Genomic DNA, 12,194 nt, shown 5'->3' on the forward strand with positions numbered 1-12,194 from the left:
GGATGTGTATTAAGGCCCAGGCACTGTAACAAAATAACTTATAAATATTATTACTCACGATTACAACATTCCTACAAAATATGCCCCCTTTACAAATAGCTGAGAGCCTTGAAACTTTATATTATATAGCAAAAACGTGGCAAGATGAGATTCATCTGTCAGATTCCAAAACTCATGTTCTTTCTGCCATAAACCACATCATCTTCCTTTTCTCTCCACCATCTTTGAAGATCATATTATTTAAACATCAATCGGCAAACGTATTGAAAGCAGGGGTGTCATACTCAAAGTCACCTGCTGAAACCAGAAAGGCTTCTATTTGACACTTCATGAAAATATACTCATCTAAAGTTACTGTAGTTAAAAGCAAAACAACAAATTCAGTTCCCTCAAGTAATTACTTCCAGGTTTCAAAACCTATCACTTTTATATAAAAATCTTTAAAGATGAAAAAAATCAAAAGGATTACTTACCTGTCATTCTTTTTCTTCTTTCAGAATCTGAGTCACTGATGTTACTAAAAAATGAACAAAACAAAGGACAGAATTAATCACTGTCTACCCAAATCATATCTTTTTTCCAAAAGGGTGAATATTATTTCACAAGACAAATATTGAAAAGAAAAAATTTTAATACACTGAATCAGTACCTGAAAGGAAGAGAGAAAATACTGTTTGATTAAACAATACATAAAATAATGTCTTATTTACTTATTTGTGCTGTTCTGTGCTTAGTCACTCAGTTGTGTCCTACTCTTTGCAACCCCATGGTCTTGTAGCCCACCAGGCTCCTCTGTCCATAGGATTCTTCAGGGAAGGGTACTGGAGTGGGTTGCCATTCCCTTCTCCAGGGAATCTTCCCAACCCAGGGACTGAACCCAGGTCTCCCACATTGCCCACAAATTTTTTGCTGTGTGAGCCACCAGGGAAGCCCATTTAGTTATTTGAGATAAGCCCAAAACTTTTATTTTTACCAATTAAAAAAAATAATTTTATCTTAAAGAATTTAAACTCCCTGGCACCTATTTTTATCTTAAACATATTTTTCTGAAAATAACATGTTCTTTGTTACTCACGGTCAGCTTTATGAAAACCCTTAGCTGTCGTTAAACTGTGAAAGGCTATTTGCTCCTGTGCACACTGTGGTCTCCCTCTTCAACTTTTTCGTGTCCTACCTACAGCTTCATACTCTTTCATGTTTGTTGCTTCAGATTCATTGTGACGGTTATGAAGCGGAGTAACTTCTGACAACTGTGTAAGATGTGAGGACAGTTAACAGACTTTGGATGAAAGCCTGGGGCGCTCTCTCTCTCCAGAGCTTCAAGGCTTTGAGGGGGTGGGTCCTTGGGCAGTGTTAACAGAGTTGTGAACAGAAGGCTGCTGTCTGTGTGGGTGAGATGTTAGCAGACACGCCTCATCCAGAGCAGACTTCCCAGGAGTTAGAAGGAAATGTTGGAAAGTGGAAAGGAAGTGAGGAATCTGATGGGTTGATGATGCTAAAGTAACACATTACATGCTCTTTCAAGAAGTAAGATTAAGTTACTTTACCTCTTCAGTCTCGAAAGGTACTGGGACACCCAGGCAGGAAAGAGTTTGTGCTCTGAGATCATTTTCAGTGCCCAGAATTCCTAGAAGAAAATACAGTAATAGACTGCTCATTAATATTTGTTCAGTTTATTTTAACTGTATGTTCCTTAAATTATATGTTCCAATATTAATAATTTATAACATCCAGATTTCTTTTAAGGTTCTCTATTTCAAGCAGAAGCAGTAAAAAGGAACAGTGTTTTCCTTTTCTTTATATAACATTCAACTCAAATTCTAATTCATGGAAATCCATGTCATGGAATGATTTAAGAGAAATAAAAAATATACAAAGTTCTTACAAATAGATATTACATGTGAATACTTATCAAAACCCTTTAAATAGGGAACTTGCTTAATTTATAATTTACTTTCAAAATTTAATTTGTAACTATTTTATTTAGTTATCTATTAATTCATTATGTCAGCTATGTGCTAGGAAGTATGTTAGTTGGGAAGGATATAAAAATTAATAAGACATAGCCTCTGCTTTTAAAAATGAAAATGTGTAAACAAATAATTCAGTGCCATTTTAGAAATGTTATAGAAATATACATAACGGTTAAGGGAACAGAAATAAGCAATTAGCTCTAGCTAAGTGCTAAAGGAGATCAATCCTGGGTGTTCATTGGAAGGACTGATGCTAAAGCTGAAACTCCAATACTTTGGCCACCTCATGCGACGAGTTGACTCACTGGAAAGGACTCTGATGCTGGAAAGGATTGGGGGCGGGAGGAGAAGGGGACGACAGAGAATGAGATGGCTGGATGGCATCACTGACTCGATGGACATGAGTTTGAATGAACTCCGGGAGTTGGTGATGGACAGGGAGGCCTGGCGTGCTGTGATTCATGGGGTCGCAAAGAGTCGGACACGACTGAGCAACTGAACTGAACTGAACTGAAGTGTTATGGGGTTGAAAAAGTTTCAAATTCAGAAGACACAAAAATGAACTATTAAAATAAATAAAGGCGTTATGATATCCTCTCCTAGATTTTCCCAATATTCAGTAATTTAAATATTAACACTTGTCAAGAACTTGTTGAGATCACGTTAACATTACTTTGTCTCAGTTTTCTACACATTAAATGATAATTAGTTCTGATAGGCAAATCATTACTAATTTTAAAATTATATCCAAGATGTTAATAGTTAACATTTTGCTGAATAAGTAGACATTCTTTTATTCAAATCACTCCTAAAAACATAAATTATGGCTATTTCACACCTATGAGAACTATATATACATATATATAATTTCATGTGTATATATATGTATATATTTCTTTAGTTAACACAGAAAATATCATAAATATAATGAAGAAACTGAAATTTTTAAAAATATGGCTATGTTTTTATCTGAAAATAATAAAAACAATGATCAATATAAAAGATTCACACCCTATAAGTAGATCTATATTTATAAAAATCTATAATAAGTAGGAGTCTTCTGGTTAGTTCAGTTCAGTTGCTCAGTTGTGTCCGACTCTTTACAACCCCACTGACAGCAAGACTCCAGGCCTCCCTGTCCATCACCAACACCCAGAGTTTACTCAAACTCATGTCCATCATGTTGGTGATTCCATCCAACGATCTCATCTTCTTGTCGTCCCCTTCTCCTCCTGCCTTCAATCTTTCCCAGCATTAGGGTTTTTTCCAGTGAGTCAGTTCTTTGCATCCAAGTATTGGAGTTTCAGCTTCCGCATCAGTCCTGCCAATGAATATTCAGGACTGATTTCCTGTAGGATGGACTGGTTGGATCTCTTTGCAGTCCAAGGGACTCTCAAGAGTCTTCTCCAACACCACAGATCTTAAGATCTACTTAAGAGATCTTAAAAATAGTAAAGAGAAAAGAACCAATGATATAGGTTACGACATGGGTGAACCTCAAAAATATGCTAAGTGAAGAAGCCAGACACTAAAGACTACATATCATATGATTCCATTTACAGAGAATGTCTACAAAGGGAAATCTTAAGAGACAGAAAGAAGGTTAGTAGTTGCTTGAGGACAGAAGCAGAAAAAAGGGATTCACTGCAAATGGGTACAAAGGATCTTTTATTAGAATGATGGAATTGCTCTAAAACTGAACTGTGGCATAGCTGCAAAAATCTGCACATTATTTAAAAATCATTGAATTGTACACTAAATGAGTGGAATTTTAGGGTATGTAAATTATGCCTTAACAAACCTGTTAAAGAAAAGTGAGTTAAGAAAAAAGCCAAAAGGCATGAATAAATACCTGAGGAATGACTAATTCCTGTAACTGGCTTTGAGTGATCTCACTGAGCTGCCGAAATGTCATTGTAAAGTCAGCTTCTGTCTTTTCCATGAGCTAATGAAAATAATGACATTTAGCAACCTCAATCATTCCAAGAATATACAGTGTATTCAGTCAAATGTTAATCAGGAAAAAAAGATAAAATGATAATAAACTCACATGTAAGAGAAATGCAATTAAATCATCATCACCCTCACTTTTTCCAAGTAATCCCAATTTGGCTTTGAACAGTTCTCTAAATCTAAAAGGAGAAACGCCAATTCAATTTGTTATTAAAATTCTCACTATTTTAAGAATTGCCCTCAAACCAAGCAGGATGCTTTAATATGTATTCAAACAAACAAACCTTGTATAATAAAGAACAGGATACTCCTTAAGAATCTGAGTGGCACTGTAGGGAGAAAAAAAAGAGAGCATAGGTAAACCTTAATTTAATATTCACATTCTTGAATTACATTTTATGTGAACAAAGTGAACCTTCTCATATATTAAATAATGTTCGATTATGTCTACTGATTCTATTTTAGTGATTTAATTATATATCATATCTGAGAGAAAACTGTCCATATAACTGTACTGCCTCAAAGATTTGCAGACAGTACAGGTCAAATCATGTCAATGTCACTCCTGAAATATCACTATATACATACAGTTAGCTTAGAGGATAAATATTAGTATGTCTCCATAACACCAAAAGAATTTGGTGTATTTTAAAACTTATCTTAGACCCAAAACAATGCAACAGATACCTCACACAGTACAATGACATTTTATTTGCCTGAAAGGGATGGAGGGGAAAATAATGTGCAAATTACATTTAGTGAGGGAAAATATCTGAAAAACTTGTTCTCTTTTAACAGTAGAGAAAGTGGCAAAGAGAAGAGAACTGTTGGGGGGTGGGAAATGTAGTAGTTTCCAAATCAAAGGGGGTGGGGTGGGGGAGGAATGAGTGAGTTGCTCAAATCATTAAAAGGTAAGGAAAGTAGGGGGAAAGTTATCAAAGATAATGCAATGTAAAACAGAAGAAATAAAATATATCAAATATTATAATCAATGTGAATAGCCTATATATGTCTGTTAAATAAGAAGCCTGACTACTTAGAAATTCAGAAAAACAGTAATAAATAACCTTTGGATCAAAGAAGAAATAAACTATGATTTCACAACACCTAAAAAACAATAAACAGGAGAACACTTTATCCTTATAACTATGGAAAAAGGCCAACACTGTACCCTCCCCCCCCAAAAGAAAATATATATATAAACATATATATAGTTTGGAAGCCTTCATGATTAAATATTAAAGATTGTTTTTAAAATGTTTCTTGGTTTTAAAAAAGTGATCACTATGCAGATATAGTTTCACAGTGATTTAATTAATAGAATTTAGGTTTACTCACAGCTGCTTTTGCCTAGGATTCAATAATGGGTTTAGCGCTTGTAACAACTTGTTTAAATTAAACATCCCAATATTGGCCTGATTTCCTATTTTATATCTTCTTTCATCATCAGATGTGTTTGGTACAAAATCTGTTTAGAACAAAAATACAACCATTTTACAATGATGGCAATTATAATAATTCTTTCTTCATTTTAAAGTTTATATTTAAACTTAATGAATTTATATTTATTAGATAAAAACATTTCTGACATTGAAACATTTAGCTCAAGAGTAATGTAAATACTTAATATCCATACTCATGAAAATCTTTTAAAATATGAATATTTGCCTAATAGAGGCACACATTTCTAACCTACAAGAATTTCCGGCTTATCACATGTACTTCACACTGGAACTCAACAGTATGTTCCCCCACCCTGATCCTGTAACAGATTAGTAAGGGGGAGGTTGAGTTACTTGACCAAGGGCACAGATTAAGGATCTATCAGATGCCAGAACTCAGACTCAGGTCTGTCTGACAATGAAGGACCTTCCTCCCTTCATGGCATCTTCTCTTAATAAGTAATTTTTTGGCTTTCTGGTTTCTTTGCCACTCCTAGGAGCTTGCAGGATCTTAGTTCCCAGACCAGGGATTGAACCTGTGCCCTTGGCAGTGAAAGCTCGGAGTCCTAATCTCTGGACCACCCGTGGATGGGAATTATCATCTTTGAGGACTCAATATTACCTCCCTGTGGCACCTGGAAGATTGAGTAGCACATAACACAACTGTTTAATCAATGAACCCAATTCTTTCTGCCACCTTAGCATTGTGTTAGCCATAATGGTTTCTCTAAAATAAACCAGTGATATTTTTTTTTAGTGAAATAAATAATACACAGATAAATCATACATACCTGGATTATAGGCCTCCATAAAACCAAATGGACCATAGTCAATTGTAATGGATAACAAACTGAAGTTATCAGTATTACAAACGCCTAACAACAACAACAAAATGCCAAAAGCATGATAATAAAGTAATAAAGCATTTTTAACTGTATAAAACTATATAGAATAGAAAATGTCATGAAAATGCATTTGTTTTAGAAATGAAACAAAATTAGTTTATCAATTGAAAACTGGTGAAGTCAAGTAGCTTAATATATATTAAAACAGTATTTTCAAATTAAATTTAGCCTTTTGTTGTATACTTCCCCTCCCCAAAGATTTCAAATATTACAGGAACAAAAGCCCCAAGAAATAAAAGTTCCTCTCATTTGTCCTGAATTTCTAGCATTTATTTGAAAATATATGTAGTTTGGAATGAAACTGAGACTACTTAATTTTCAAAGGTTGTGACAGTGGGGGAAAGGTAAAAATATCCATATTGGTACATATCCATATACCCCATAACTAACAGTCCTTAGCTGCAGACCACCAGCAGTGTGGGGAGGGTGTGTGACCTCCTAGGGGAGGGGGTCATGGCAGAGTGTGGGGAAGGAGGGAGGCTGGGCGCGCACACACCAGCCTAACGTAGAATTGGACATGGTGGCAGCAGTGTCCAGGGAAGACGGTTTCACCCTTTTTCAGAGCAGGATGACTCTGCTTGTCAAAGTGTTCAGTATATATATAGACTCTCTAATCCAGCCATTCCACTTTTAGTAGTTTATCCTCAGAAACTCACCTTCAAATACAGCTGCACGGTGGTCACTACAGCACAGTTTGTAAAAGCAAAAACTCTGAAACACCTCCCTGCTCACGACCCCAACCCATCCCAAGTGAGACATAGTGAGTATGTAATTAAGGCAGAGTTCAAGAGGTTTTGTAACGTGAGAACCCTCTTTGGTATTTAGCCAGAGATCTTAGTATATATATGATTTGCTTTTCAGTATTCTCAGTTCAGGCAGATATTCCTTCCAGTGTAACCCCACACAGTGAATGGCTTCCAACACACACAAGCCAGCTCTGTTTTCATAGACATATGAATACCATCCAAAAAAAGTCTAGAAGAAATGAAATGAAATCGTTACTAATGATCCTGGAAGATCAAGAATATCCTGGAAGACAGAACTCACAGGCACTTCTGTATATTTTAAATTCTTTATCATAAGCAGATAGTGCTTTTATGATTAAGGTTTTTTTTTAAAAAAGCTTTTAAAAGACCTAAAATAATATATACTCACAAGGTTAAAAAGCTTTACTGGTAACAATACCCCCATCAAATCAAGGATGCTTATTCTATTTTGTGTATCTGTTCCATTCAAAATCATTTAAATATGAGAGAATTGTTTCTCTTTTGCTAAAAACAAATTCATATATTATAAATGTTATTCCTGCTCACTGGTGGGAATATTTTAAAATACAAAAAACAAGTCTTCTGGCTTCAACAGATTGATTCTACTTTCTTATCAGAAGACTGAAACATCAGTAGATAACTTACCATGAGCAAAACCAACAGACATCCACAAGGCAATGAGCTGTGCCGTCTCAAACACCACAATAGAAAAAAAATCCTAAAATAAAATTTAGAAGATTTTCAGATTTCTCAGTAGTGTACATGCTTTTAGGATCTTTCTGTTTCCAACATGGAAAGATCCCCTCAAAGGTGGGCCAAAAGATGATTAAAGGGATAGAAATTAGTACATGTAAGAAAACAACAGAAGAACATAGAATTATTGACCTAGAAATAACATATAAAAGGCTCACACACAGTATTATGATCAGATTTTCTTCATGCACAGTAAGAAAAGGAAAAACATTAGAATTCAGCACAAAGGAGTTAAATGTAAACAAAATGAGTTATTAAACTTTGAAATAAGTCACCAAGAAAAATAATGGAATTTCTTTTTCTGTGGCTGTTAAAAGAAAGAAAAAGGTTATGCAGATCAAAAAATTTCCATAAGAATAGAAAATCGCATTTGCTTATGATGTATGTTTTTTTTTACAACCACTACTATAGAAATATCTATATATCAAATGTGTGAGAAAAGAATGTATGTGACCAAGTTACAGAAAACAACATATGTAGTCAGGATGTAGTCACATCTGTTCCCTTTTTCTAGATACCTTTCAAACAGAACAACTTCCTTATCCCAGTCTTGTTGACGAGGTAGTTCATCATCTTTTCCTTTCACAACATGTTCAAAGTGCTCTACGCTTCCCTTTTTAACTTTAGTTTTTTAAGCACTAGGTTGTAACCATTGATGGTGGCCAGCAAATAAAGAAAAGAGTATTGCCCTTTGTTTTTTTTTAAAAAAAAAACTTACCACGTATCTGTTAGGTTCCTTGACATCTACTAAGGGGAAGTACTCCTGTATGATGAAGTCTAATAACATCCTAGAGATAAAGGGGAGATAGCCATCAGTGTTCCTCGAATATCAATCATCTCAGTCCACTCCTGACATTCATGAATTCATTAGAATTCATGCTTATCATTTTAAAAAATAAAATAAGATTTTACACCCAGCCACAGAGAAATATTTCCTCAATGCCAATCACAACTGGAAATATGTTTCTAAGATCATATTATTTTTTAATTTTTTAAAAAATTTTTATTTAATAAATGGTACAAAGCACAATGCCAAAAACATTAACAGTTAAAATTTTACCAAATGAAAAAATACTGTAGATACACAGTTGTAAAAAGCTACATTAAGTTATTTTACAGCTGCCTCAAGCTGCAAAAAGAAAAAAAAGCCCAATGCCATACCTAAGTTATCCCTCTCTCAAAATAATGCCATTTATTTATAAACCATGAGTACCCCATCAAAAGACGGGAACTGCTTTTGTTAATTCATATATATATATATATATATATGACTGTATCTATCTATATATATATATATATATATGACTATATCACTTTGCTATACACCTGAAGCAAACACAACACTGTAAATAAAATATAGTATAAAATAAAAATAAGTACTTATTTTTATTCTAAGATCATATTAGATGCCATCTTATTATGATGCAACTCAGACTGGTTTAACAAACGTCTATGGAGAACCTCCAAGTGCTAGGAAAAAGAATGACAAAACCCAAACCCAGACATTAAAGAGCACAGAGTCTACTGGGGAGAAAAACATCTAAAGAAATAATGACCTCACTGTCTAATACACGCAATCATAGAAATATATAAAAAGGACAAAGATAACAGAGCAAGGAATGATTATTTATGTGTAGAAGGTCATGTAAGGTTTCACAAATAAGGTTTCAAAGAAATTGGTCAATGTTTAAAGTTAAAATATTGAAGTTGTGTATCATGTTCCATTCCCTACTTTAACTGACTACTCTGCTTAGTTGACTACTAGTGTTTCTTACATTGGATGAGAGAGAATCCTGAAAAAAAGCTGGGGACTGCAGATATGATTTGGGAATTATTCAAACCCATTCAAAACAATAGGAGTGGATCAGAGTTTATTTAGAGTGGATTAGAGACCTGTTTCAGGCACTTGGGAAACAAAATGGAATATATACATGGTGGTGGTAGCCAGCATAGGCATTTTCAGGATAAACTTGTCATCAAACTTCTCTACATCAAATGTCAGAGAGAGAAGTGAAATATAATTGAAGTATGACCACCAGATGGAACAATGTCAGTGATCTGGTAAATCTGAGTGGAATGACCACCCCCCAGAAAAATGAGAAGTTAGAAACAGCGCCCTTTGAGAGGAGACTCCTCTATCAATAAGCTCGGATGACCCTTAGTTCAGTGTTGTTATTCAGTTGCTAAGTCGAGTCCGACTCTTTGAGACCTCATGGACTGAGGTATGCCAGGCTCCCCTGTCCTCCACTGTCTCTTGGGGTTTGCTCAAATTCACGTCCACCAAGTCAGTGCTGCTGTCTAACCATCTCCTCCTTTACTGTCCCCTTATTTTGCCCTTAATCTTTCCCAGCATCAGGGTCTTTTCTAGTGAGTCAGCTCTTCGCATCAGGTGGCCAGAGTACTGGAGCTTCAGCTTCAGCATCAGTCCTTCCAGTGAATATTCAGGACTGATTTCCTTTAGGATTGACATGGTTTGATCTCCTTTCTGTCCAAAGGGCTGTCAAGAGTCTTCTCCAGCACCACTAAGTCCAGTGAACACTTGCTAAAGAGACTCGGGAGAAGAGTCATGACAACAGTGATGACTTTTCTGCTCTTCTCTCTCCCCATACTCTTCGTGGACCAGGAATTTGGACTTACTAAACTGATAACTTCCCTGATAGCTCAGTTGTTAAAGAATCTGCCTGCAATGAAGGAGACCTTGGTCTTCTATTTCTGGGTTGGGAAAATTCACTGGAGATGGGATAGGCTACCCACTCCAGTATTCTTGGGCTTCCCTTGTGGCATCAGCTGGTAAAGAATCTGCCTCCAATTCAGGAGACCTGGGTTCAATGCTTGGAAGATCCCCTGAAGAAGGGAAAGGCTACCCACTCCAGTATTCTGGCCTGGAGAATTCCATGGACTCTATAGTCCATGGGGTCGAAAAGAGTTGGACACAACTGAGCGACTTTCACTTTCACTTTCAAGCTGATAACTACAGTGAGGATCCATGATCCAAATGATTCTAGTTTGTCCAAGAGAATTTTCTTATATTATTTCTAGTGGCTTTTTAAAATTGTATGATCTTAACAAATGGAAACAAAATTCCTCTCAAAGGAGGAAACGTTTTTGTCTGAAGAAACATCCTGCTAAGTCAGCTTTGAGGAAGACAGAATTTTGTGAGTGCTGATTCTGTAGGCCCCAAGACATTGGAGTTTGGTGGAAGCTACACTGCGTGACACAAGGGGAAGAGCTTTTGATCTTTTGAGGGAACTGTTCCTCTGTCTTCCCTGAAGAAGTCTTCAGTAAGATTTGTTCATAAATGCTTTGTGCAGTTTCAGTCTGTCGTTTGTTTTGCGTTCGCCCTGCTGAAGGGACTGGGTCAAGCCAGGATGCATCACACACACATCAAAACCAGAGTCCAGGAAAGAAGACACGTGAGCCAGAGCACTCATCCTGGGAACCCCAGATGTTGGAGGAGAACTCTGGAACCTTGTGAGGCTGCAGAATTCAGGAGTTCGAGTTGCTTCCACCTGTGTCTGGGTGGCAGAGAGGCCCTCAGTTCCAACTGGGTTTTATACTAGATAAAAACACTCCTTCAGAAGAGGGTCTACTGAGTCTAAACACATCTTTGCAGCCTCCTAGAAACCCACCCAATGGTAGACACACAACATATTTAATAGCTGTTAAAAATATCTTAATTGAAATTTGAGGTCTTACAAGAAAACCAAAAATATTTTAACTTCACAGTACGTAAACAAGCATTTCTTTCCACTGTCTTCTACCATTAAAAAAATGGTTTTCTAACCTTAGTAAATCCAGTTCACCATAATGAGTCAAAATTTCTAACGATCCAATTCTAAACCAGGATTTTGCAACACGCAGCACTACTGCACCTGGAAAAGAAACATTTATTTTAGCATAAACTATTTTAAGCTGTGCAAATACAGTATAACATGCTCTTCTTAAAAATGAAATTATTTTAATAAAAAATAGAGTGATTGAATTTATCAGAAAAACAATTAATTTACATCCTACAAAGGGCCAAGGCTTTTATCTCTTTCTTTACCTAATAAAGCATGTAAGGCTGTCAGCTATTCTTAATAGCTCTGCTTTGTAAGTAGTTGCTGCTGCTGCTGCTAAGTGGCTTCAGTCGTGTCCGACTCTGCGACCCCAGGCTCCCCGTCCCAGGGATTCTCCGAGCAAGAATACTGGAGTGGTCCATTTCCTCCTCCAATATGTTTATTATTGGTTTTCAGGTCTCCTCCCTTGCCAGAGATTTAGAGACAGGTTTCCCTTGCTCTTTCTCTTTGTACTGCTCTACGGCACTTTCTGATTTTTTACTTCTGACTTACTAACAGCTGAGGGGAAAGGTAACCAAACTTACTGGAAGTAAACAGGAAGTAAGAGCAATTAGGAGCTGAG

The 12,194-nt window shown here is 36.1% G+C and overlaps 1 protein-coding gene across 4 annotated transcripts in view; it reads right to left on the bottom strand.

Moving 5' to 3' along the window:
• LOC129557321 (uncharacterized) overlaps nucleotides 1–12,194 on the bottom strand; it is a 30,113-nt gene that overhangs the window by 9,594 nt on the left and 8,325 nt on the right. For 3 of the 4 annotated variants that reach the window (XM_088844156.1, XM_088844153.1, XM_088844155.1), the window contains 10 exons: nucleotides 11,578–11,665; nucleotides 8,512–8,581; nucleotides 7,686–7,758; nucleotides 6,160–6,243; nucleotides 5,265–5,394; nucleotides 4,211–4,255; nucleotides 4,024–4,105; nucleotides 3,826–3,918; nucleotides 1,548–1,627; nucleotides 474–517 (listed from right to left, as the gene is read on the bottom strand). In XM_088844156.1, the coding sequence (XP_088700282.1) occupies nucleotides 474–517; nucleotides 1,548–1,627; nucleotides 3,826–3,918; nucleotides 4,024–4,105; nucleotides 4,211–4,255; nucleotides 5,265–5,394; nucleotides 6,160–6,243; nucleotides 7,686–7,758; nucleotides 8,512–8,581; nucleotides 11,578–11,665 (789 nt within the window). The remainder of the gene's footprint in view (nucleotides 1–473; nucleotides 518–1,547; nucleotides 1,628–3,825; nucleotides 3,919–4,023; nucleotides 4,106–4,210; nucleotides 4,256–5,264; nucleotides 5,395–6,159; nucleotides 6,244–7,685; nucleotides 7,759–8,511; nucleotides 8,582–11,577; nucleotides 11,666–12,194) is intronic. The other variant, XM_088844154.1, reaches the window with a different exon arrangement.

Source organism: Moschus berezovskii, chromosome 15 (assembly GCF_049115385.1).
Source record: "Moschus berezovskii isolate FMDL1 chromosome 15, NW_MosBer_1.0, whole genome shotgun sequence".
Taxonomy (NCBI): domain Eukaryota; kingdom Metazoa; phylum Chordata; class Mammalia; order Artiodactyla; family Moschidae; genus Moschus; species Moschus berezovskii.